Source organism: Bison bison, unplaced genomic scaffold (assembly GCF_000754665.1).
Source record: "Bison bison bison isolate TAMUID 2011002044 unplaced genomic scaffold, Bison_UMD1.0 scf7180017864508, whole genome shotgun sequence".
NCBI classification, from domain to species: Eukaryota; Metazoa; Chordata; class Mammalia; order Artiodactyla; family Bovidae; genus Bison; species Bison bison.
The window spans coordinates 12,910,455-12,938,308 of record NW_011495064.1 but is presented as its reverse complement, the minus strand read 5'-3'; the positions used below and the strand labels follow the sequence as shown (position 1 = coordinate 12,938,308).

General features: G+C 37.8%; 1 protein-coding gene across 3 annotated transcripts in view; it reads right to left on the bottom strand.

Moving 5' to 3' along the window:
- The window catches only part of EXOC6B (exocyst complex component 6B), a 734,244-nt gene that overhangs the window by 153,816 nt on the left and 552,574 nt on the right, over positions 1-27,854 (bottom strand). For all 3 annotated transcript variants that reach the window (XM_010829771.1, XM_010829772.1, XM_010829773.1), the window contains one exon: positions 15,297-15,370. In XM_010829771.1, coding sequence (XP_010828073.1) covers positions 15,297-15,370 — 74 coding nt within the window. The remainder of the gene's footprint in view (positions 1-15,296; positions 15,371-27,854) is intronic.

The following is a 27,854-nucleotide window of genomic DNA, read 5'->3' as shown; positions in this document are numbered from 1 at the left end:
CCAGAAAGAACACTGGAGTGGGTTGCCATTTCCTTCTCCAATGCATGAAAGTGAAAAGGGAAAGTGAAGTCGCTCAGTCGTGCCTGACTCTTAGCGACCCCATGGACTGGAGCCTACCAGGCTCCTCTGTCCATGGGATTTTCCAGGCAAGAGTACTGGAGTGGGGTGCCACTGCCTTCTCTGAAACTAATAGTGACTAATTAAATGATGAGATACTGAAATTAAAAGACGCTTGCTCCTTGGAAGAAGAGCTATGACAGATCTAGACAGTATATTAAAAAGCAAAGACATCACTTTGCCAACCAAGGTCCATATAGTAAAAAATATGGTTTTTCCAGTAGTCATGTACAGATGTGAGAGGTGGAACATAAAGAAGGCTGAGTGCTAAAGAACTGATGCTTTTGAACTGTGGTGCTGGAGAAGACTCTTGAGAGTCCCTTGGATGTCAAGGAGATCAAACCAGTCAATCCTAAAGGAAATCAATCCTGAATATTCATTGGAAGGACTGATGCTGAAGCTGAAGCTCCAATACTTTGGCCACCTGATGGGAAGAGCTGACTCACTGGAAAAGACCCTGATGCTAGGAAAGATTGAGGGCAGGAGAAGGGGGTGACAGAGGTTGGATGGCATCACTGATTCAATGGACATGGGTTTAAGCAAAGTCTGGGAGATGGTGAAGGACAGGGAAGTCTGGCGTGTTGTAGTCCATGGGGTCATAAAGAGTAAAACACAACTTAGTGACTAAACAACAACAACAAAATTGATATATTTTTCATAATAAAAGCTCTAAGCAAATTAAGAACTAAAAGAAAATTTCTCAACTGATGAGAAGCATAAAAAAACTTACACCTATCATTACATTTAATGGTGTGAGATCAAATATTCTCCCACTAAGATCAGGAATAAGCAAGGAATCCACTCTCAGCACTTCTATATAAGATTGTCCTGGAGGTCCTGGTGCAACTAGTCAAGTCAGAAGGCATCAATTGGAAAGGCAGAAGTAAAACTGTCTTTATTCACAGATGCCATAACTGTCTACCTAGAAAATCCCAAAGATGCATAAAGTACTATTAGATATAATAAGTGAGCTTAAAATTTTTGATATTTAAGATCAACATACAAAAACCAATTGGGTTTCTATATACTAGCAGTTTACAATTAAAAATTGACATAAATCAATAGCTTTTAAAATGAACATTAAGTACTTTGATTTATTCTAGCAAAGTATGTGCACATTATCTGAAAAAGTACAAAGCACTGATAGAAGAAATCAAAGACATAAATACATGGAGAGACAGGCTATGTACATGGATTAGAAGACTCAATATTGTCAGAATGTCAATTTTCTCCAAAGTGACCTATGAATTTGGTAAAATTCTAGTCAAAATTCCACCAAGAGTTTTTTTAGTAGGAATGGACAAAATGATTCTAGAATATGTATGTAAAGGACCTAGAGTAAATAAACAATTTTGAAAAAGAAAAAATACAGGAGGACATACCACATTGCCTCATTTCAAGACAATATAAAAGCAAGATCAAGACAGAGTAAAACAACAGACACACAGATGAACAGAACAAAGTATAGAGTCCAGAAATAGAACAGTACATCTATGGTCAACTGATTTTTGATAAAGGTTTCAAGGCAAATCAATAAAAAAAGTATGGCCTTTTTAACAAATGGGGCTACAAAACACATACATTCTATATAAAAATATGAACCTTGACCATATTTTACATTACATTGAAAAATTAACTCAGAAAGTATGAACAGAGATGCAAATGTAAACAAACAAACGAACAAAACAGAACAGTCTTATGGACTCTGCGGGAGAGGGAGAGGGTGGGAAGATTTGGGAGAATGGCATTGAAACATGTAAAATATCATGTACGAAACGAGTTGCCAGTCCAGGTTCGATGCACGATACTGGATGCTTGGGGCTAGTGCACTGGGACGACCCAGAGGGATGGTATGGGGAGGGAAGAGGGAGGAGGGTTCAGGATGGGGAACACATGTATACCTGTGGTGGATTCATTTTGATATTTGGCAAAACTAATACAATTATGTAAAGTTTAAAAATAAAATAAAATTTAAAATATATATATAGGTATATGCATCTACATAAATAAAATGTGGGTTTTTAAACAAACAAACAAACAAAAAACCAGAACCCCGAACTGTATATAACAGTCCTAGAGAAAAAACAGGAGATAATCTTTGTATCTTTGGGTTAGGTAAAAATTTCTTAACAAAGAACTTCATGTTCTACATTATGCACGAGCCATAAAAGAAAAAATTGATGTCACTGTGAACTATATTTTATTCGGGTAAAAATCTCAAACTTTTGAAGAAATACTGTTAAGAAAATTAAAAGCTACAGACTAAGGAAAAAAGTTGCCAAACATATCTAATAGAATTGCTAATAAGAATATGTAAAAATCTTTTACAACTCAATAATAACTATTTTTAAAACTGGATGAAAGATTTGAACAAATACTTCACAAAAGAAGAAACACAGATGTCAAATAAGTACACAAAATAATGTTCAGCATCAACAGTCATTACACAAATGCAAATAAAAACCACAAGATACACTATATATACCTATTGGAATGTTAAAAAATGAAAAGAAAATTGACACTATCAAATGTTAGTAAGGGTGCACAGCAACTGTAACTCTCAAGTATTCTTGGTGAAAATGTAAAATGGTAAAGCAACTTTGAAAACAGTTCAATGGTTCCTTATAAAGTTAAACATATACTTACCATATGACTCAGTAACCCCACTCCTAAGTACTCCAGAGAAATGAAAACACATGTCCACATAAAAACTTTTACACATATCTTTATTGTGGGTTTTTTTTTTCATAATATTCCCCAAACTGGAAAAAATCCAAATATCTACCAACTGGTGAATGAGTAAATAAATAATCCCCATTACAGAATAGTAGTCTGTAATAAAAATGAAGAAACTACTAATATATGTAACAATATGAATGAATCTCAAAAGCATCATGCTAAGTGAAAGATGTCAAATGAAACGTATGGGTCCATTTATATGTATTATTCCTTTTAAGTGGCAAAACTGTAGCATCAGAGATCAAAACAATCATTGTCAGAAGCTGAAAGTAGAAAGAAGAGACTCACTGCAAAGAAGTATAAAGGAATTTTTTGAGTAATGGCAATATTCTGTATCTTGATTTTGGTGGTAGTTACACAATTGCACAACTTTGTAAAAATTTATAGACCTGTATATCTAAGAAGGATGAATTTTTACTACATGTTAATTATGCCTCAACAAACCAACAAACAAATAAAAGACTGTCACACCAAGTGTTGAAGAGAATGTGGAACAACCAGAACTCTCATTCACTGCTGACAGGTATGGAAAATGGTACAACCACTTTGGGAACTAGTTTGACCTTAAAAAAATAAAGTCAAACATATACTCCAATAATTCCTCAAGGGAAATAAAAACATGTATCTATGCAAGTACTCGTACTTGAATGTTCATCAGCCTTATTTACAATAGTGCAAAATTGGAAACAAAATGTTCATAAGAGGTGAAAAATCAAATAAAGTACAATATATCCATATAAAGAATATCATTCATCAATAATAAGGAAGGAATGAACTACTGATACGTCTACTCCATGGATGAATCTCAAATATGCTGTATGAAATTCCCTTTCTGGAATTTTACATAAATTCTAGAATTGGATGTATCAGTAGTTTATTCTTTTTATTGATGAGAGATATTTCTTTAATATAGGGCATAGCATAATTTATTCACCTGTTATATTTATGAACTAACCTATGGAAACATTTCTTAGTCTATAAAAATGAAGATTTTATAGCTTATAAGATTAAAAATGCTGGAGTAAGCACTAAATAAGATATTGTAATTACATCACAGTATTTGGTAAGCGTATAATCAAAGATAGTTGAAAACTACATCTTAGCGAGGTCAAATAATTTGCCAATATCACAGCTAGAAATCCAGGTCTTCTTGATTCCAAATTTCTTAACCATTATGCTGTCTTAACAGTCACCATAAGGTTACTGTAATTTGCAGGTACAAGAATTTCCTTTTCCTGATGTTTAAGGAGTTGAAACAAAGGGAGACACTAGAATTTTAACAGGCCAAAAAAGAGTTTTCTTTCTCCATACTTAAGAGGTTTGGAAATCTGCTTACATAGCAATTAGAATAGACTCCAGAAAGCTCTCTGCTAACCTACTGGGAACAGATCCCAAATCTTGGATTGATTGGGATCTTGCCTATATAACTAGTCAAGAGCCTGGTTTTCTTTTCCACTGGATATTCTCAGCAAATGTTACAGTGTAAAAATACCAAAAGGGAACATCAGAGGCTATACTAGGAAAGTGAGCTGTCCTTTGAAAACAATACTATTCAGAAGGGCTTCATGCCCAAATTTAACATTTCATATATAATAATTCCTTGGTCACATCTTAAAATGCCTTATCATTTCTCTCTCTCCACATTCTCAATGGGTTATTTGGCTTCTGAAATCAACAAAGACCAAAACAAGAAATAATCCTGTCTAATCAAGGAGGGACTACTTTATGAGGTGAGCATCCCGTTGATATAGCTGTGTGATTGTGTCTGAAATTCCTTTGCAGCTCCCTGCTTGCTGATAGGTGTCCTACAAAAGGCTCCTTCCTGTACGGCTGCCTGAGTCAGTCGTTCCTGACTGTCCATTTGCCTCAGTGCACTCACTCTGGCATGCGTCCCACTGTAGTTGCTTCTTTCACTTGGTTCCTGTTCCATTTTTGTTTGCTTCATTGAACTTGACACTTTAGACAGCCCTTTTGGTTCCCGATCTTTACTGATGTCTGGTTCCCCTTTCATAGTTCATTCTACTTCATTTCTTTACCAAATCCTGGTTTCTGAACTTGCCTAATAAAGGGTTTTAATCTTCAGATCAGGTTCTGGATGTTCTCTTTGTTCCTTGTTCACCATGGGCCTATGCTTGTAATGGTGGCTCCCAGAGAGCTAATTCTCTTACAGTTATGGGGCTTCTTTCTTGGCAAAATGAAATATGCCCCAATTCCCCAAATCTAGCCCTTTGCTGTCACTCTCTGCTGCCCTCCAGCGGCTACCAGTAGGATACACTCTATGACCCCATGGACTGCAGCCCACCAGGCTCTTCTGTCCATGAGATGTTCCAGGCAAGGATACTGGAGTGGGTTGCCATTTCCTTCTCCAGAGGATCTTCCAGACCCAGGGATCGAACCTGGATCTCCTGCACTGTAAGCAGATTCTTTACCGACTAAACTACAAGGGAAGCCCTGTTAAAAATTAGTTTCAAGAAATGGCAACCCACTCCAGTATTCTTGCCTGGGAAACTCCATGGACAGCGGAGACTGGTGGGCTGCAGTCCATGGGGTCACAAAGAGTCGGACACAACATAGCAACTGAGCACGCACGCACTGGCTCTACTGCCCTCTGGCCTGTGAGTGTCCTCTAATAGGACACTAGACAGTGTAGTTAATGCAGATGAGCTTTGTGTTGGGAGCTCACCAGGCTGCAACTCAGCCAGCACTACCAACAACAGCCTCTGACTCCACTGTTACTCCCAGGGAAATTCATTGGTGATGACTTTCCTGTCCTTTCTCTTTAAGATGTTATTATCTAAGAAATTCACAAATTCCAGGTTTATGCATATGCATATCCACACTGTGTTGGAAGTAAGGGAGAAATCTGTTTCTGAGGCTTGGCTTGCTGAGAAAGTAGAGAGTGGTGCAGTGCCTCAGGTCAGCCTAGTAGCTAGTCTCACAGACTGCCTAGGTCTTTTATGATTTAGCATGAGGATCACAAATGTTGTCTATGAGCCAATGTAGAAATAACCATGTGGCTTACTATGCTACACTCATTCGCTATTCACATAAGAGTTGAAAGGGAATGAAACTAGCCTCTGAACTGACATATTTCACTATGGGGCTATCTGGAGTGATGCTGGCACCATGCCCATATTAAATGTTACAGAGATTTTACTGGACCAAAGGAGTAGGAGGATTGTCACAGACTATAGACTCACTCTTCCGGAAAGGCTATTCTATACTTGGGTAGAATCTCTAGCTGGCAGATCTCTCTGCCTCCAGTTTAAAGTAGGAAGTAGTGGACAACTCTGTTGACCAGCTTTAGATTAGATGAGCCATCTAACCCAGGACTGTATCAATATGAGTTGCCAGTAACAATGGAAAACGTTAGCCTGGCCAGCTTGTAAGTCAAAGGCCAAATCCAATGTATTATTTGTGGGAAAACACATCAAAAGCCTGGTGTTTTATCTCGTGCTACCCAAAAGATTGTCCACAACCCCTCTAACTGAAGGTTCTTCATCCATTGCTTATTTCCATGTATCTGTCATTAATATCCTATTATTAATGATTCAGCATTTTGGACACACAAACTACCTACAGGAGGAGGCCCTTAAAGAAGCTAAGAGGCCTCTCCACCAAGCACAACTGTGCAGAGAGTTTCTGTTGCCTAAATTTTTGCTAAGTAGATATGCCTCCTCTCAGAGGAAAAGCAAAGCCCCTGGCAAATACACAGTGGAGCTCATTAACCCTTCCCCCTTCCCTTCAAGGCCCCAACTATTCTTCACTTCAAAAAAATCATTGAGGAGTCTCCTTCTTCTGAGACTACTATGGTCTCAATGCGGTGAGGATCAACCAGTAATATTTGTTCCCTCTCCTCTGACTCCTGACCTCCTGAAATGATTCCATGAGACTTTAAGAAATTAGACCTCTGAATTGCTAAAATGATCTCCATAGAGAGAGGTTAATAAATAGGAAATGGTTTTCCTAACACGCTATAATGTTATCTGGCCCATTAAATATCTGGGTCTTTTCCTAGTTCTTAAGTGATTCCTTATACGATTTTCTATTACCAAACAGTTGTACTCTACTTGGATATTATTTCATAAAACCCTGGTCTAGAAAAAATGGGTTCTGTGTTAAATCAGAAATGAGCCCTAAGACAGAATTTCTGAGCTCACCTCCTCCCCAGTTAAGAGGCTGGTCTAGGTGAGACAAAGTCTCAACAGTTCTAGAATAAATTCTCCAACCAACCAAAAGCATTCAGTAAATCCTAGAATGTATGACATATTACTGGCAATTCCTTCTGTAAAGCTTCTGTGACAGCTCTAGTTAATACTGTCCTGAGGAAGGTAAGGAGATATATCTGGTTTGCAAAAGCTGCAGCCACACTGCAGCAGCTGAAGACCTTATTCACCTGTGCCCCATCTGTGTGTATGCTGATCTAGTGTTGACTTAGCTGAGGTCAAAAGTCTAGCTCAGTAGAGTCTATTCTTGGAAATATTCCCATTTTTACTTTCTTTTTTTTTTTACAGAACCAGACCCAAAAGGGCTTCCCTGGTGGCTCAGCTGGTAAAGAATCTGCCTGCAATGCGGGAGACCTGGGTTCGATCCATGGGTTGGGAGGATTCTCTGGAGAAGGGAACGGCTCCCCACTCCAGTATTCTGGCCTGGAGAATTCCATGGACTGTATAGTCCATGGGGTCGCAAAGAGCTGGACATGACTGAGTGACTTTCACTTACTTACACTTAGAGACCTAAAAGTGTTAGCTTTCTCCTACTTCAGAATACAAATTATTTGCTGTCAGAACCTCCTTTAAGGTTAGAGGTATCACTGTGAAGGTTATAAGCATCTGTCAAAACAACTTGGGCAAAAGAATTTTGTCAATACAATTAGAAAAACCTGCCTTCAAAAACCAAAGGACTATTTTTTGAAGTATTTCAAGTTAACTATCTTATTTATGCCAGGCTGCCAACCATACCTAAATACTCTTTTGTGAAAGCCTGCTTATCAATATGCAACAGACTTCACCTTGTCCTGGGGATCTTTACAGAAAATTCTGCAGCTGTCCCTAAAACTGACCAATACAGCATCAATACAAAAAATAGATTATCTAGACAAAATGGCATTCTCTCAAAGCACCAGGGTCACATGAAGAGAGATTTTTGGAAGGCCAGAACATTAAAAAGGCCTATTTTACAACCATGGGCAAACTATACCAGAATATAAGCTCCACAAGGGGATGGATCATATTTTATTCATTATCCTATACCCCCTATATCACTATACCCACTATAACAGTGCTAGGCATAGTGTTGAATGAATGAATGAATAAATACTTTCTGATTAGGGAGGTCTATATTAACATTCAAGTGCTTGCCATGGTTATATCAAAACATGGACTATAGCCTGCAGGAACTTTTAGTAGCTCTGTATCAGCATAGATTTGTGAAGGTGTTCCAATATATTATTAATACTACAACCTCTTCTAATCAGCAAATGCCTTTGGAATATGATAACCCTGGATTTCATTCCTGAAATGACATCTACCTACACTGTTGTTTGTCACTCAGTCGTGTCCAACTCTTTGTGACCCCCATGGACTGCAGCAAGCCAGGCTTCCCTGTCCTTCACTATCTCCCTGAGTTTGTTCAAACTCATGTCCATTAAATTGATGATGCCATCGAAACATCTTATCCTCTGTTTTCCCCTTCTCCTCCAGCCCTCAATCTTCCCCAGCATCAGGGTCTTTTCCAATGAGTCAGCTCGTCACATCTGGTGGCCAAAGTATTGGAGTTTCAGCTTCAGCATCAGTCTTTCCAATGAATATTCAGGGTTGATTTCCTTTAGGATTTACTAAATTTAGGACATACTGCATTGATCTCCCTACTGTCCAAGGGATAGGTTACATATGCTATCATATTGGCTGTGCAGATAATCTTTTCCTAGATAATTCAATTAATGCCTTAAACCATCCTTCCAACCCCACCATTCACATCATTTATATAAATGACATCTTCCAATTTCATGGGTTATCAAACTATTTGATTAATAACTCTGGTGTAGATGACTTCCTGGAGAAGGCAATGGCACCCCACTCCAGTACTCTTGCCTTGAAAATCCCATGGACAGAGGAGCCTGGTAGGCTGCAGTCCATGGGGTCGCTAAGAGTCGGACACAACTGAGCGACTTCCCCTTCACTTTTCACTTTAATGCATTGGAGAAGGAAATGGCAACCCACTCCAGTGTTCTTGCCTGGAGAATCCCAGGGACGGGGGAACCTAGTGGGAGGCCGTCTATGGGGTCACACAGAGTCGGACACGACTGAAGCGATTTAGCAGCAGCAGCAGCAGACTCCCAGTTTTATAAGTCATTATTAAATACCCACAAACTATTTCAATTGAGCACCTGGAGAGTATTTCTACTGACCACATTACTGATCCACACACTTCAATACTAGAGGGTTAATACACCACGGTCTCTATTTTCCTCCAACAGGAACATCCTTTCATAAAAACTTTCCCCTATCTATCTACACCCACACCTCCCTTCTTTACCATCACTTACTGACAACTGCTCAGTAAATACATGGGAAAACTACAGGCTACCACCCCTCCCTATTAAGAAGTACATGGGGGAGATGGCTTTCTTCCAGTTTAATACTGGAAGAAATGATCAGTGATGAAGACTGATCCTTGAGGCCTTTAATGCCTGCCCCCTAGCCTAGCCTCCTAATCACCTAGTTAGGGGTTGTTTAGTCTGGTTAGGGTGAAATAATATAAAATAAATTCTATTAAGTATCATTTTGATATATGCCATATTAGACAAAAGCGGTTTTTTGATATAAATGGATATTCTACTGAGGCTAAAATATAAGTGATTATAAAGCGAAGTTAGGATTTTTTTCCATAAGAGCCAACAGCAGTCAAGCAAAGGGAACATATTCCTCTTAATGGAACACTGTTCATTAAACTTGAGGGTAGGCCAAAAAAGACAGAAAGTAAATATAATAAAAAGACAAAATTTTATTGAACAGGATCAAGATAGGAGGGGAAATAAAAGGGGCAGTTCTACGCAGTAAGATTCTTGGGTGGTTCTCAGGTTTCCCTACCTGATGTTGGCTAACTTACTGATTTTGCCTCTATATCTCTAACAGGTATAATACCAGAATTTGTTCAATATCTCCAAAGAAATTTACAATTATTTCTTTTAGGTCCTATAGTTGTTTTTAAGGCATGTTAAGTGCCTGCAATGGAAATGCACTGTGTTTACTTTAGACAGAAGGTTTAGAAATTGGAGAATAACTGGCCTAGAGGGAATGTCACCAACTCAATCTAAAAAAAGCCACAGATATCTTGGGATGGCTTTGCTGTTTAAGAGTCGTTGCCAACAAGCTCCATTCAGGAGATCTGATGCAATGTCACAACCTAATTCATTCAGCTTTATAAAACTTAAGTATATTGGAAGTAAATAATTGTTGATGCCAAAGAACAGAAAATAATGTGACATTGCTAAAGAACACATTCAAGCCTTTCCCTATTGGTCAGAAATGGAAGGTGAACAGCTAAAAATTAAATAAATAATGTAATAATTATCAGGGGAAATTAAGACTCTCATAATGAAAGGAATAACAGAAATGTGAAATGTTTCAGGGTAGCTTGTAATAAACAGCATTTGATGAGGAGATATGGAACATAAAAAAAGAGGTCCAAAAAGAAGCTGAAAAGTAAAAACAAAGAATAAAGAAGAGAAATTAAGAAAATGGTATTTAAAGAGATGAGCTTAATAGTTAAAGGCAGAAAGACAGTTAGATCCTGGTTAACAACAAACACACAGACACATGCACAGATTTTTCCAAACAGTACTTAAATCCAGCTATTCTTGATTTAACTCTCCTCTCGGTTTAACTCTCCACCTTTTCCATGAAAAATTTTATACTGCCAAGGCCTACAAAGACCTCTCTACTTCATGGCCTCTTTTTGTACTTAGAGATTCAATTTTGCTCCTGATTTGCATTGTTTATTTTGCATCATTATATAAAAGTCATATTCCAATGAGACTGTAAGTTGGAATCTATTTCTCTATTCCCTGAATTTGGGCTGCCCCTATCTGTGACCAGCTCTAGCCAACAGAATGCCGAAGAAGTGATATTTCAAGTGTAGGCCTCAAGAGGTTTTCACATTTCCTCTTGCTTTTCCAGAACCCTGCCAGGATGCCATGTGAAGAAGCCTGGCTTGGGCAGTTGGTTAGAGAGAAATCACAAGGAGCAGAGAAGAGTCAGCTTAGCTAAGGCATCCTGGATCAGGTAGTCTGCAGCCACTCTAGTAGCTCATCTCAAAGTCTGATGAGCTCAGCTGAATCTGTCCAGTCTGTAGAAACATGAGCTAAATAAATGATTCCTATTTTAAGCCAATATGTTGTGGGGTGATCTGTTATGCAGCGAAAGCTGTTGAAATAACTGAAACACACACAATGGTTTTAGCTTTCCAATGAAATACTTACTCATAGTGTGCCTTATACTAGAATCCAGTATTTGCTGTTCACCTCTTTGCTATTAGAGTGTATTATATCCACTGTCTATTCCCACAACACCTAAGTTGTAATTTGTTCATAGTAGGCACTCAGAGTTTGATAGACTGAAATGAAAATCAACTAAAGTTAAGATTCTGGTGTTCATTGGCATTATTTACTTAAACTCTAACAACAGAAGAAAATACCAACCATAGTACTGTTTGAGAATCAAATAACTACTGAGGATCTGCTAGTGGCCTTGAGTTGCTACTCTCAATTATGAACCATTAAGGGACAGCAACTATTAGTACCTAGAATATACATGCTACTTCAAGGCAGTTAATAAGTGAGCCCTTAAGCTGACCTTCTCAATATTTAGGATTAATCCAAATTTTGGATTTTAATAGAAATATCACACATTTGATACATGGATGTGAAATTGTACTGCAATCCTTTCATGAGCTTCAGAATACAGAAAATATAAAGTGTAAAAGAAGAAGATTTTGATTTGCACTGCTGCTGCTGCTACTGCTAAGTTGCTTCAGTCGTGTCTGACTCTGTGCGACCCCATAGACGGCAGCCCACCAGGCTCCCACGTCCCTGGGATTCTCCAGGCAAGAACATTGGAGTGGGTTGCTATTTCCTTCTCCAATGCATTAAAGTGAAAAGTGAAAGTGAAGTCGCTCAGTTGTTTCTGACTCTTAGCAACCCCATGGACTGCAGCCTACCAGGCTCCTCCGTCCATGGGATTTTCCAGGCAAGAGTACCATTGGGGTGAGGTGCCATTGCCTTCTCCTTTGATTTGCGCAAATTTCCATTAACAGCTGGTTTTCTAAATCCACAAACCTGACAAATGACTTATGTGTATAAATATGCTTTAATTCTGAAGTGTTTTACAAATGTAAAATATCATGAAATCCTGTGTATTCAGAATGTCATTTCACTTTTTTCCTTAAGAAGTAGAAAAATCAGAGTAGACAGGATGGCTCAGAAAGGATAAATAGTTTTGCTATCCACATCTAATTTGCTTCCTAATAAAATTCTATGGCTTTCAAATGACACTCTGTTATTATAGTCTGTACAGAGATGATTTCATCAAATATTCTATGTTTTGAATATTTTCAAAATTTTAATTCAGTTGATAGTCTGAAACACTCTAAAGCAAAAGGACATGAAAAGCATGCTCAGCATGAATATATTCATAAACCAGAGAGCAAAATAAACTCAATGACAGTAAAAGAACATCCTTGCTGCACTGAACGGGCACAAATCCCCCTTTTCCATGGGTGCATATATGTATCCTATAACATGCTTTAATTTCTTTCTTTAACTTCAGCCATTTCTGATCAATACTGTTATCTTTGACTTATAAGGAACATAACAGTCAAATCAAGTAGTAAGGTGGATAATTGAGTCAAGACATTAAAGGTTTAGACAGGCTAAATAAATAATGAAATGACTAATTATTAAGTAACGATTTAATGATTAAAATCTGGTTTGTTAATAAAATGTCTTAAAAGACAAACACTGTCCAAAGATAGCGAAACCTTCAGCTGTGGTGTATAAAATCAACCACGTAAGAACTAGATATAGAGTGGGTAACAATGTTATGTGTGAAAAAGATTCAATTACTAGCAGACGGAAGCTCCATAAATCAGGATACATTTACATGATTTTTAAGATCAGCACCCAGCGTAGCCCCCAAAATTCTGCAACTCTTATTTTAGGAGTCCAAAGAGTGCAGGCAAACGGACATATATTAAAGGACACCTAATCATGTCTTATTTGAAAACATGCTTCCAGGCTTTCTATTTATAATCTGAACATCTCTTATAGTTCATAAACTGCTCCCTTTAAAAACAATGCTCACTTTAATTAATTTATGAGAATGACTAAGATGAACTACAAAGAGAGATGCATTTTCAGCATGGGATGGGGAAAGATCATTTTTGTCACACTGATTTAACCTACCTGAGGTTAAATAATGCTAATAATGAGCTAGGGAAGTTTTTCATATGATCTAAGAAGAATTTAAGCTGCCTTAATAGAGACAGACATAAATAGAAATTAAGTGATAGATTCAATAGGAAGAGGCATACTCTTGTGATTCAGTGAGTTTTAGAGTTTTTTCTACTCCTAAAAATTTCATGCAAGGAACTCTGAGAACAAAAATGTAATAGAAAATAGGAACTTAAGCATAAACAACAGTGCTCACTGAGAACTCACAAGTATTTCAGCATTCATCCCAGCTCAGATCCACCTTATTTTGGCTGTGCTTTCTAACTTACTCCTTTAGTTAACATTTTCTGTGAACACTAGTTACTTTCCATAGGGACCAAAACCACAAACTTGAGAGAATTACCACACTTCCTTTTCATGAACAGTGAGAAGAGAAAATTTTTTCCTTGGATGTGTTTTTCCAATGAAATTCAATTTCTGCTTTCCAAGAAAAGCCAATTGGCTCAGAAGTCTCTGAGAAAGAACAGTGTGGGGATAGTCAGACAGATACCATACCACAAAACTCCAAAGCAAAATCCCAACCTTTCAGCCTTAACATCAGTCAAGGGGTTAAAACCTGAACGCCTCAGTTGAGTTGCTGAATCCACAGGTGGAAGGTCTAAAGGGTGGAAAGAGATACTCAGCTCCATTTGGGACCATGCTGAGAAAGCCTTTATGTTTAAGAGAACCCCCATCTCAACTCCTAAATATTAAGTTGACACACGTTTCTGGGACACAGCCTGAATCCTCAAACTTTGCGGGTCTATAGAGACACAATTTTCTGTTTTCTGCTTAACAGGGCTTTCCAGAATTGTCATCAGATGACAGATTACACCACCCATCCACAAGGATTCAGGGGTAGCTCAAGCCATCCATTATGGGTTAAAAGCTGTGCTAGCATGAATCGAGTCACAGTGGTAAGGAGACTACCAATACAAGGGGTCCTACAGCTTTAAGAAATACCCTGGGCATCTAAAAGTTCTCAGAATGCAAACTTTGTCAGCTCTGAAAACAAGAGGCACTGCATCATTATGGCAGGAGAAACAAAGCCAGCACCCTTTTAAAAACAGACAAAAAAAAAAAGATTGTTTTAATAGGAGAGAAGCATCAGTCATTGATTCTTACTTCATTCACACTTTCTATCCAACCCCATCCATCTTCAGAGTGAAGAGATGACAGAGCCCAGTTAACCCTCTCCCTCTGTCGGCCCCCACCCATACTGCTCCTCTGTACCAAATCCACCAAGACCCACCGACCCACCCTTTTCAATCTGCAAGCAACAGCTCTACAGAATGACTCTGTCTCATGGGCTTGCAAACCTCAGGTATACCTAAGTACCCGCTTTCACCACACTACTTCAGTAGAGTTACCTGTCAGGTTATCATGACTGTTCAGGGCCTTTACTAGTCATCTACAATGACCACTCAGTCACTCATGGCTGACCACATTCTACAAAGGTGGGGATGAGAAGACTTAAGGGAACAGAAAAAAAAGTCAACAAACCAAACCAACAATCCAGAATGTAAAATATTTCATTTTTATTAACTGTTACTGCCCTCATTATCTGTAAACAGAAGTTCTCTAAGCAGGCAGTCTGCATCAGTGCACCTGCTTAGCATCAGTTTGCCGAGTTATCTTTTCTGCTGTGTCTGCAAAAGCCAACTATAGCACAATGGGTCACATCACTTGAGGGTCACTTGAGTCCCACTACATTCTGGGGCCCTCCTTCCACCTCCTCCCTTTCCTTCCATCCACAAAACCTTTAACTCCACCATAGCTAAGGATCCCAGATAGCTAAATAAAAGAGGTGGCCTCAAACACAGGGAAAAGCCCTTAGGTCTCCAGTGTGAATCGCCAATGCCAATGCCCCTCCCCTCTCCTTTTCCTTAAGACCTGATGGTCTTCAGTCACACATCTTAAAAGAAAAACAAACAAAAACACAAAGACTTACTTGTCTCAAGTCGATGAAGGCCAACTGCAGCGTGTCCTCCTGGAACCCAGGCACCGGGCCGGATCTGGCAAACTCTGTGGGAAAGAAAAGAGGATAAAAAGCGCCTTTAACTAACCATGGACAGGGAGATTGGCAGACGGATGACAGGGAAGACAAGAGAGGCTGGGGGAGAGGAGGACCAAGCTTCTAAGGAGTCATGTCTCTCTCCCTTCAGCTTCTTTGTTTGCCCTTCAAAATTCGTGTCATCAAAACACCATTAATTCCAGCATCCTGACAGCAAGGAAACTGTACTAATTCGACCTGAAATTTATTCCCATGAGCCGCGCTGGGCTTCAGAGTATTTGTTTTGTGAATGGACAAACAACTTGCAAAGGAGGAGGGAGTGGGGGAGAGAAAAAAGTTTTTCCTCTCAACACAATAAAATCTTCAGCTGTGAAACTCTTTTCAGTTCCGAAAGCTATTTATATTTTAGATCGCTGAAGGAATTTTCTAATTTCACGCCTGTCACCTCATTCCCCAAGCATTTATCAAAAAATATTCCCTGCCACATCATTAATTATTCCCTCACTGATTATTTGTATTATCTCATGAGTGCATTATTGCCAACCCACACACAGACACACAAACACACACACCAGCAGCAGAGGCTGCCCCAATCCAGTGCTTGGCTCTTCAGTAAAAGAGTATTGCAGATATGAAAAGACCCATCTAAATGTATATCACTGCAAAAACTTAGGAAATTTTTGTATATGTCCATCCTCCTAGTGTATTCTTTGTTTTTGACTTCTATTTCACTCTTAAAAATTATTTTTCTCTTCCTCTACTCCAATTGAGTCTTAGGTCGAAGAGACACATGAATGCTATTTGCAATTTACAATAGTGCCTTGGGTACATGCTTAGTTTATGACTCTGGCATCTACATCATTAAGAAGAAGGTAACTGCATAGGACTACAGGGAAATGTACTAGTTAACAGTTAAGAATGTCAAGTTTTATTGTCCCTAAGCCCTGCTTATTATGAAATCGAAAGGTCTTGTTTAAGCCCCTATATACAGACAAAATAGACAGAGAAAATTCAAAAGTTGTATAGTTACTATCCCTTGAATTCTATCTGTGAAGTCAAACAAAGCAAGATAAACATTTAACATCAATCTACTATTTACTTCAAAAACAACTCAAATATCTGCTCAAAACAAATATGAAAAGGGATGTTTTCCTTTTGATTTTATTTTTCTCCAGGAATGAATTTAAGAAATTACAGGAAGTTGGTATCATATTTTCTTTTGAAATTAAATAAAATCTACCAATTTATTTGCATATATGTCTGGAAAATTCCTCCAAACAACTAGTAACTGGATAGCTTCAAATGATGATTTACGAACAATGACAGATATTCCTGTTCTTTAAAAATATTTTCCATCTAGGAAATGTCTAATGGGTTTTCATAAATTCCTTGCCCTACTTTAAAAAATAATGTTAACAAGTTGCAGGGAATATAAAAACACTACATGAAATAAAATTTACACCAATTTGCTAAACTAATTATATAGAGCACAAATGTGAAATAAAAAAAAACATTCTTATCCTGGAGTTTTCACAAAATAGTCTTACTTCAGAGATTTCAAATAAAAATAACTCAAATGGAAGGAGATAAACTATATAGAATGACAACACACTAAGTTTCTATTTACTTTGGAAAGAAAATTTATATGTCATTTATAAATTAATTCCATCATATGTATAGCACAGATAATTAAAGTTTTAAAAGGGTAAAGTTCTAAAACTGTACAAATACATGATAAGAGCCATGTTAATAAAAGCTTAAATAATCCATCCTTCATAGCAATCATCTGTGATAACCTTGTATATAACAGCTGCTCAATCACATGTACAACTTTCTCATACTATGCTCCTATAGAAAGCAGCTCTTTGAGTCATAGCCACAGTCACTCTTTTTGACAGCCTTGATGGTCAGACAGTCAGCTTAAATAAGCTTCCTATGTCTGACGATTTCATCCAATGTTGGTAGATTATCACTGCTACTCCCATATGACATATGCCTTATGCTGCATCATTTGAAGTACTGAAGTTTCCTCTGTCAGTAGGAACCCCACAAGTCAAGACACAGCAACTGCCAAGGTGTTCTGCTGACCTACACATGTTCAGTTCAACAGGACTGCCCTGTGATACACGGGTTGAGTGCTTGAGAGCTGGCTACACATTCCTGAATCTCGTTATTGGGCATGCTCCCTGGGGCTGACATGATGCTGATGAAACCACTCAGGTATCTGGATCTGATACATATTTAGTAAGTCACACTTTATAGATCTCATTTTATGACACACTCAATTTTCCAGGTTCCCAGAGGACACAGTGGCCTTTTAGATTTGATTTTAATTTTATAAATCAGAAAATGACAATTGCATCAGGTGCAACAAAGTTAAGAGATTAATTATTTAATATAGAAATATTAAATACTATATATTCAACTTCATATTTATATTTTCTCATTATTTTATGAATGTAGTGCTTATCCTCTCGTGTAGACAGTAAAATTCTTAGGGGTAAGGACTATATCACAGAACACAGCAAAGTGTTCAAAATAGTAGATGTCCAACAAATACCTATACTTTACAGAAATAACAAGATCAATTAATTACACACATTCTTTACTGCCAATGAAACTCTTTGGATTGCAATAGTAAGGAGTCCTTAACATGAGTATCAATAAGTAGGCTTTAGGAATATATGAGCTTCCTAAAATTAGGTGCACAATGATTGAGGGGATGGGCTCTGGGGTTTTAAAAATCAGAGTTTGAGTTCTACTTACTAGCTCTATGGATATGTGCAAACTACTTAATCTCCTAAAAGGTTCAATATCTTTATCTCAAAAATGAGGGTGGCAGTGTATTCCTTACACTGCTGCTATGAGGGTTAAGTGAAATAACATGTAAAGCCACTGGCAGAGTAGAGTGCCTGGCATATCATAATTGATTATCATTACAATTAGTTTTTTGTGGGAATATGCGTTTCCCTGTGAAGAAGGTGGGTATGTTTTACTGAATTCTCAGAGAGTAGGTGACCAAACAAATGTAAAGAAACACTGTTTTATATCCAGGACAAAACATTAGAAGAAAATTCAGCTTCCATTCAGTTGTAAGTTAGTGAGTTGGTATTGAAATTTATGGGCAAATATTTAAGTGATTCACTTAAAGGAGGCTGATATGACTAATTACTAGTGTATTAGCCACAGCACAGGAATTTTCACTAGTATTATTTTAGAAAATCAATAAATATATTAAGCAGATCTCCTATAATTTTGTGATTCAATATTTCCTTTAAAACAGGACTGTTCCTATAGAGTCAATTTTTTACATATATGAAAAATGTTAATAGCATAAGAAAGTGTGAATATTTTTAAATTAAAATTTGCATTTATCTTCAACTATGTAAAATACAGTAACAGTGAAACACATGACAGTAGGCATTCATCTCATAATGTTAGCTGAGGCTGTTAGAGAGAGAACGATTACACGGGATTTTATTCTCCTTTACATTTTATAAACTTTAAAAGTGAGTACAGACCACTTTTATAATCAGAGAACAGGAAATAGAAGAACACATACATCCCCAAATTATTCAGTGCTATTTTCTCTAGTAACAAGAGCTATAACCTGTTCAGGATTTAGCATTACAGGCAACTGGGATTGATTTGCACACCCATATTCTCAGAGGCTGCTTAACAGAGACGAGAACAACTACACATGGGAGGGGTACAGCAGCCCCCAGTCCATTGAAACACACACAGATTGACTCCATGAACACAGAGACGCTTTCCTTTATAATCACAAATGAAAAGGAGAACATGTCTGTACTAGTGGCCAAGTAGAACCAACGGATGAATGGGACAGTGAAGACGCCTCTTTCTGGACTTGTCTCTGCATTCCAAGATCTGTAGTAGGTTTTCAGTCTCTAAGAGGCTTAAGCCAGTGCCTGGAGTTCTGCAGAGTGGCACCAGCCTCACAAGAATATCAAGGTGCTTGTTCCACTTCACAGAGAACCAAATCCTACCTTTGACTATCTTATGTTATCTGGGGACTGAATCAAGGTTCCAATGGGCTGGCAAGAAAGCTTTCTCTTAAAAGACTTGTTCAGGTTATTGGAGCTTCTGGCCAAGCCATCTTTTTGAGAGCTTGGCTCACTCCAGTTCCTTTTTACTGCCCTTAATCACAGTATGGTTTCTCAAGAGTTGAAACTGCTATCAGAGCCTGACTCTCAAATCCAATTTGCAAGTATAAAAAATATTTTAATGAAATAAATATTTCATTAAAAAAATTAAAGGGAGGTATAAAAATTATAGGAAAGGTGGCATACTGTTAAGTGAAGGTATAAACAGGGAAAGAAAATCACACACAAAAAACCTCTCACTTTTACTTAACAAATATCCAACATTTTTTCACATTCTCATACACACTTAAATTTATGAGGTGTGACAATATTTTTAAATCAATATTAATTTCTCAAAAATATCCAACAGGTTTACAGTTCTAATAACCTTCATATTTTACTGAAATAAAAATTACCAAAGTAGAAAATAGAGGAATTCAACTAATTTCAAAATGCTTTCTAGACTTCTTGAAGGCTTTTCTTAAAATGAACTACCACTTAGAGAGGGGAGGAAAAAAATGTTTAAATAAACTTTAAAATTACTTGGTACATTCACATTTCGCTGAGGAAAACAAAATATACATTTGATAAAGAGCATAGAACCCTAATTAGAAAAAATGGGAGAGTCACAGTTAGAAGAGGCTTTGAGGAGTCAAAATGATGCCTTATAGCCAGAGAACAGTATTATAGTTTTTCAGAGTTCAAGGCCTTGAGAGAGTAAAGGAAAGTGAATTAAACTCAGAAAGGTTAAACCTTAAATGATTATAGGTGAAGTTGGCTGGTGGGGGCCTGGAAAAGCTTGACTTATGTGTCTCCTTTTTTCCCTCCTCTTGCTTGAAGGATTCCCAGGATACAGCACTTCTAAGTTTTAACATCAATATGGATAAAAAAATGTTGCCTGCCATTTCAATAAACAAGAATGTTGCCTGCCATTCTGGTAAAAATCACATGTTGTCCACCATCAAGCCATCAACCATTGCAGCTACCCTAACTATGCCCTGAAGGGATTTCAGGATGCAGAAAAACAGGATATTGGCCCAAGATAGTTAGGATACACATCAAAGGAATAAATTCTATGAGTCAGACTTTTGTATCTTTCCATCTATAGACAAGAACCAAAATCATTAATTTGAGATGTCTGCCTTCTGTGATTAGCGGTAATCTATTGATGTTTGACTCTGTTTTCTTTTTCAGCAAAAATTCCTATATATTCCGGCTCCTCCCTTACCTTTTTGGAACAGTTTTATCTGAGAGGTGCCTCCTAGGTTTTAGTTCTCAGTAGTCAAAGCTATGGTTTTTCCAGTGGTCATGTATGGATGTGAGAGTTGGATCATAAAGAAAGCTGAGCGCGGAAGAATTGATGCTTTCAAACTGTGGTGCTAGATAGTTTTCTTGAGAGTCCCTTGGACTGCAAGGAGATCAAATCAGTCACTCCTTAAGGAATCAACCCTGAATATTTATTGGAAGGACTGATGCTGAAGCTGAAGCTCCAATACTTTGGCCACCTGATGTGAAGAGCTGACTCATTGGAAAAGACCCTGATGCTGGGAAAGACTGAGGGCAGGAGGAGAAGGAGGTGGCAGAGGATGAGATGGTTAGATAGCATCACCAACTCAACAGACATGAGTTTGGACAGACTCCAAGAGAGAGGGGCAGGGAAGCCTAGTGTGCTGCTATCCATGGGGTTCCAGAGAGTCGGACACAACTTAACGACTGAACAACAAGGTCACCAAATAAAACAGCTCCCCCCACCAAAAAAAGGCTGCCTTAGTCTGTAATCTGTAATCAGACAGGACATTTGAGAACTTATCAAAAGCAACTTGTGGGAAACAGAATATAAAAGAAATTCCTCTGAATCTTTGCAAATTGTCCATAAAACAAGAATAATTTTCAAAGGACGATGAGCAAGGCAAAATTTATTTCAAAAAATCAAAACTAGTACAGTATCTGGGAAGTAGGTAAAATAGCAATTCTTAGAGGAAAAGCTAATTTGTTCAAATAAGAGAAAATTGAAAAGGCAGTGGGCAAAATTTTAACCAGAAATTCCTGGTTAGCATAATATACTACTGCTTTCAGTGAAGTTCCAAGTTAGACAGTGGACAAGATAGCATTACCAGCCTCCACTGAACAGATGAGGGTTTTGTTTTTGGCCAAAATGTCAGGTGAGAAAGGAAAATCAGTATTCTGGAACTCAAACTATATTGGGTACTTGTTTATATCTTGAGATCAGGTCAGGTCACATGTGGTTTTTATGGGATTAAAAATAAGAGCTGCTGTTGCTGTATTAATATAACGGTTTCCTGGTATTGGGTCCCTGGGGCAACAGATAAGGAGTGTGCTAGACTGTGAAGTGTAGCTCTGGGGAAGTTAAAGCCTTCTTGCATCACTTCACAGTGGTTCCACTAAGCTAATTACGAAGAAGAGTTGATGGACTCCACAGGGACTCCACTCAAGGCCCTGATGGTCAGAGAAAGGTAGGCCAGAACATAAGGAAGTAAGTACAGATGAGAGAGCTATCAAGGAGACAGAAAAAGGAAGGGAGGCCCGGGGGTGGGGGCGGGAGTGGGGAGGGACAAGTTCCTTGAAGATTCAGCTGACTATACTTGTGTAAGCGTTTGTATGAACATGTGATCATAAAAAACAGTCACCTTTAATTACATAGAGTATAATCCTGTGATATAAATTTTTCTTTGCTTTCATATATTTTAAACTCACTAGACCTTCTGCCTTAAGAAGGGCAGAGTAAAGTACAATCTAACCTATTCTGAGTTTCTGTGTGAGAAATACAAGTAAAACTGATAATAACAGAGTCTGATAGCAAATGCCAAAGCAGCACTCTAAATAGATTCATAAATTGTTTTCAAAGTTTAATTCTCCTAGCTCCTTTTGCTTTAAAAGACAATTTAAAACTAGGACAGATAAATATAGGTTTTTAATTAATAAAAGATTAATCTACTGTAAGAGAGAAAATGGCCACAAGCATGAAGGAACTTCCACGATGCCGCTGAGTAAATACGCCAATCAGTCGCCATGTGTCTGTCCCTTATGCCGTACCACTGAAAGGAAACGAGGGTTCAGATACTGGCCGAGACTGGTGTCAATGACAGAACACACTCCCCTGGACACAGCTGTCTTACGTGGAATAAACCTAGGAAATTGGAGAAGTTGATTTTTATGCCCTACTAACATCTCTAACATAGAAGAAGAATCTGTAAACAGTTTAATGAAATTAATTGATTGATTTCTAGCAAAGCAAACTAGAAAATAATTTTATTCAAGATTTAAAAGAAGGAGATGACATAAATTCCTACCATGTCATGGATTCCAGGTGCCACTGGGTGCTTCTATAGAAATACAGTGGTGTTCTTTGTTTAAGGAAATAGTATTCTAAATGGTGGATAAGAACACGTTAGATGTATTCACCAAATTAAACAGAGTACCCTTTGCATTGCAGAGGAAGAAGGTTAAGGAAAGCCAAGACCCATAACAAGTGGCAGAACAATGTCATGCCACATGGCATTGGACGTTCCCTTAATATTCCATAAATAATTGCCAAAAACACAGCACAAAATGTCCTAGGACTTGAGTTTACAACCAAGAATCCTAAAGCTGAAAGGAGCATTTGTAATTGCTGAGGACTTTTACAGATGAAAAAATTAAAACCAAAAAAAAAGTAAGTTGGTGAATCAGTTAAAACCTAATTCCCCTATTATTTCAATATGCATCCCTGACCTATAATGTCTGAAAGCAAATATTTACTTTACACGTTCCTCATATATATGCATATATATGTGTGTATATCTTTTTCATTTCAATAACAATGAAGTCATAAAAATATACAGATCTGTGTAAAATCACAATTTTCTTCTGAAGTTTTGCAATTTTGCAAAATAAAGGCCAATTTCATAATAGATTTTTTAATACTACAGTGAAAAGATGCCTCTGCCAATTAGCAAACAGCAGTGCTTCTGTGCATAATCTTAAAGAAAGCTGAGAACTTGCAATGAAAGGCGTGGGTTTCCTGAGAGATGAGAAAGGCTGGTGTTCTAAAGTAGCAACTTTATATCCCTGGTATTTTTACTGTGCTTTCAAGGACTTAATCTTATCCATGTGTCTGTTCAGCACTGATCGTTCTGTTGTATGGACACAAGACAGATTAAGTTTATCTGAAATTTTACATTGAGAAGGATTCTGTAGGCATTTAACATAAGGTAAAAAATTCTCTAGAAAAGCACGGTCCAAATAGAAACAAGAGCTACCTGTGTAATTCTAGAATTTTTAGTAGATACACTTAAGAAAATAAAAATCAATGAAAAATTAATAATAGCATATCTTATTTTACTTAATATATCTAAAATATTTTAATTTCAACATAAAATTAGCATTTAAAAAATTATTCATGAGGTTTTTTTTGAAATCCAGGATGTGTTCTTCACTTAGAGTACAACGCATATTTGAGCTGCGTGTCAAATGCTCTAATAGCCACTTGTGGCTGTAACTACAGTTTTGGACAGCACAGCTTCAGATGATGTTGACTGTAAAGAATGAAAGCTAAAATGAAATGTGCAAAGAATGATTTCAGACTTTGAAATGACAAGGAAAGAGCACTCTCCAAATTCACAGCAATATGAATTGTTTCTACATTGACTATGAAATTAGGATCAAAACAAATGTTCCTGGTACTACACAATGGCTTCTCTTCAGCTCATATTTTTAAAATATGCCACCCTCTGATGCAGCTATATCCTTTGTATATTCTTCACCATGTCTGTCAATAAATTTTTACAGTACCTCTCTATTAATTCTTATGCTAGTATTCTTTCCTTTCTTCTCTTCATCTCATTTTCTTTTCTTAATATCTAATTTACTAATTTTTTCAACTTATCCTACTGAAAGTAGTCTCAAATCATTTGGGGATGATTAAGGTATATTTAAAAAACTGATAGTTGACCAGTATATGTTTCCAGACAAAGCTCTTTGACTCTCAGGTTCCCCAGCAAGTGATGACAATAACAATCCTGACTTATAACTGCAAAATGTTTTGTTAAGTCCACAACACAAAACAAATGCTTTCATTAAAAGGAAAAGTATCAGGACACTGTCAGTGCTCTTGAACAGGGTAGACAAAGGTATACAAAGGTACCAAAACTGCCAAAAGAGAAATGATTAAGGTAGGTTCCACATAGGATGTTTGCTAAGTTAAAAGAGCTAGACTTTTTTTAAGTTAGTTGTAATTCTTTCTAAACTGAAAGCCAATAATGTTTCTTTGGTATAAGTTTCGTGGATAGTCTCACAATTTGCTAGGAAAACTGAGTCTCAGTCTACATTGATTGGTGTTCACAGGAAATGGATATATCATTAGCTAAGGTAACTGGGATTCCAACATTTCTAGATTTTACTTATGTGACCTTGGGTCTATCATATAAGTTTTTAGTGCCAGATGTCTCCTCTGTAAAATGAAGGCAATAATATTTCACTTGCTTAAAGCTATGGGACTGAATCAAATATACTCTTGAGGCCTATTATATAACAAGGAATATACCTGGTCTTTGGTCCTAGCTCCTGACAAGGAGTTTTATATCTTCCAAAGGTCCTAAGCAAAAGGAAAGCTCCTGAGCAATTCATAATTGAATCATTTTGATCATACCTAAGTTTATGCTGAGAAGTTGGCTCCTGAGGGCCCTTAAGTAGTTTTAAGGGAGGGGCTGCACAAACCAGAATGACCAAGCCTATGACCAGAGGGTTGACACTTCCAGCCCCACTCCCAATTTCCAGAGAGGGGAAGGGATGGTGGTTGATTTCAATCATGTAGCAATTTATTTATTCAATCATGCTTCAGGCTTCCCTGGTGACTCAGATGGTAAAGAATCCATCTGCAATGTGGAGACTTGGGTTCCATCCCTGGGTTGGGAAGATCCCCTGGAGAAGGGAATAGCTACCTACTAAAGTATTCTTGCCTGGATAAGTCCATGGACAGGAATTAATTAATTAATTAATTAATCAGCAGGCTACAGTCTACGGGGTCACAAAGAGCTGGACACAACTGAACGACTCACTTCACTACATAATAAAACCCTCATATAAAAACTCTGTGCACTGAAACTCAGTGGATCTTCCTGATTTGGTGAACATGCTGATGTGCTGGAAGGTTGACATGCCTGATTCCTTAAGGACAGGACATGGAAATTCTGTTTTGCCACCCTCCTCCCCAGGATCCTATCCTGTATATCTCTTCCATTTGGCTGTTCCTGAGTTATAGCCTTTATAATAAAACTGCAACCATAAGTACAGCATTTTTGGTGAGTTATGTGAGTTTTTGTAGTGAATTACTGAACTGAATGTACAGATGTGAGAGTTGGAACATAAAGAAAGCTGAGGGCCAAAGAACTGATGCTTTTGAATTGTGGTGCTGGAGAAGGAGATCAAACCAGTAAATCCTAAAGGAAATCAACCCTGAATATTCATTGGAAGAACTGATGCTAAAGTTGAAGTTCCAATACTTTGGCCACCTGTTGTGAATAGTCAACTCACTGAAAAAGACCTTGATGCTGGAAAAGACTGAAGACAAAAGGAGAAGAGGACAGCAGAGGATGAGATGGGTATATAGCATCACTGACTCAACAGACATGAATTTGAGCAAACTCCAGGAGATAGTCAAGGACAGGGAAGGCTGGCATGCTGCAGTCCATGGGATCCCAAAGCGTTAGACATGACTTAGCAACTGAACAACAACAACTGAACTGAAAGGGGATGTGGTGAGCTCAATATCTGTGAAAATAAAAAATGAAAGTGAAGTCGCTCAGTCAGGTCCGACTCTTTGCGACCCCATGGACTATAGCCTACCAGGCTCCTTCATCCATGAGGTTTTCCAGGCAAGAGTATTGGAGTGGGTTGCCATTTCCTTCTCCAGGGGATCTTCCCAACCTAGGGATCGAACCCAGGCCTCCTGCATTGCTGGCAGACGCTTTACCATCTGAGCCACCGGGGAAGCCCCCAAAATCTGTAGTCAGCTAGAAAGAAGTGGGAGTGGCTTGAGGACACCTGAGGCTTGTAGCTGACATCTGTAGAGGGGCAGTCTTGTGGGACTGAACCCTTAATTTGTAGAATCTCTACTAACTCCAGGTAGTTACTGTTAGAACTGGATTGAATTGTAGAACACCCAGCTGTTGCTGGGATTCCCTGGTGGCTCAGTTGGTAAAGAATCTGCCTGCAATGTGGGAGACCTGGGTTTGATACCTGGGTTAGGAAGATCCCCTAAGATCCCCTAAGGGGATCTAAGATCCCCTTTGAGAAGGGAACGGCTACCCACTCCAGTATTCTGGCCTGGAGAATTCCATGGGCTGTATAGTCAGTGGGGTTGCAGAGTCAGACACAACTGAGCAACTTTACTCCTCACTCAGTTGGTGTTGAAGAATTGCTGTTGGAACACAAGTTTCAACTCAGATCATGTACAATACAACTTGATATTTGGTACATTTTAGTATCTAGGTTATAGCCAGATTTGTCCCAGCATAACAAATATGAAATTAACTGGAAACGGATATAATAAAATAATGATATGCTTTTTTTTTGCCTACATGGCCACTTCTTCAATAAATCAAAAAACTTATTAAAGATATTGCATTAAACTGAGTGTTCGTTAGAAGAGATTATTTTTAACATAGCAAAATAAAAGGTTTCACATATCTTTCTCAGAGAACAATAACATTTTCTACACTTTCTAGCTTTACTTCATATAATTGTTCAAGTATTTGTTGGGAATTTCACCTCCTCAAATGGAATTATAATGTTAAGTATTAAAACAATGATCCACTTCCACACTAAATGTTTGCATTAGATCAGTATGAACATAAATACTGGTCTGCCATTATAGTTATACAGACTAATGAATTTGTTTTCAGAGGTCAAGATCTACACTCAGGATCTATCTTACTAAAGAATATAAACATTGCCACTAAGAGCTCAGTTTGAGGTGTATTTTCCCTTTTCTTTTTTCCCCCTAAAACAAACAATGAAGCAAACAAAAACAAAAGGAGGTGAAGAAGAGAATCTCTGTCAGTGAAACCTGAGACCTTAAGCTGGTGGTTGTAAGACCAAAGACTTGAAGGCAGACACAACGGGGAACTCCAGAGGCAATGTTAGGCGTTTAACTTGGAGGCGCTGGTAAGAAAGGGGGAGATTAGTGTTTTAAGAGAATTTAAGTCAGTTGGAAAAAAAGGAAATGGAAGTAAGTGTTTCTTTAGGTACATAAGCAACTTCTTTCCATGATAAACTGGTGCTTTGAAAGGAATATCCTAACAAATAGGAAGTATAGGAGACAAATGAGCATCTCAAGTATTAAAAGCACTTCTGTCTTTAAAATGTTTAAAAGCTCTTGAAATGCTTTTCTACA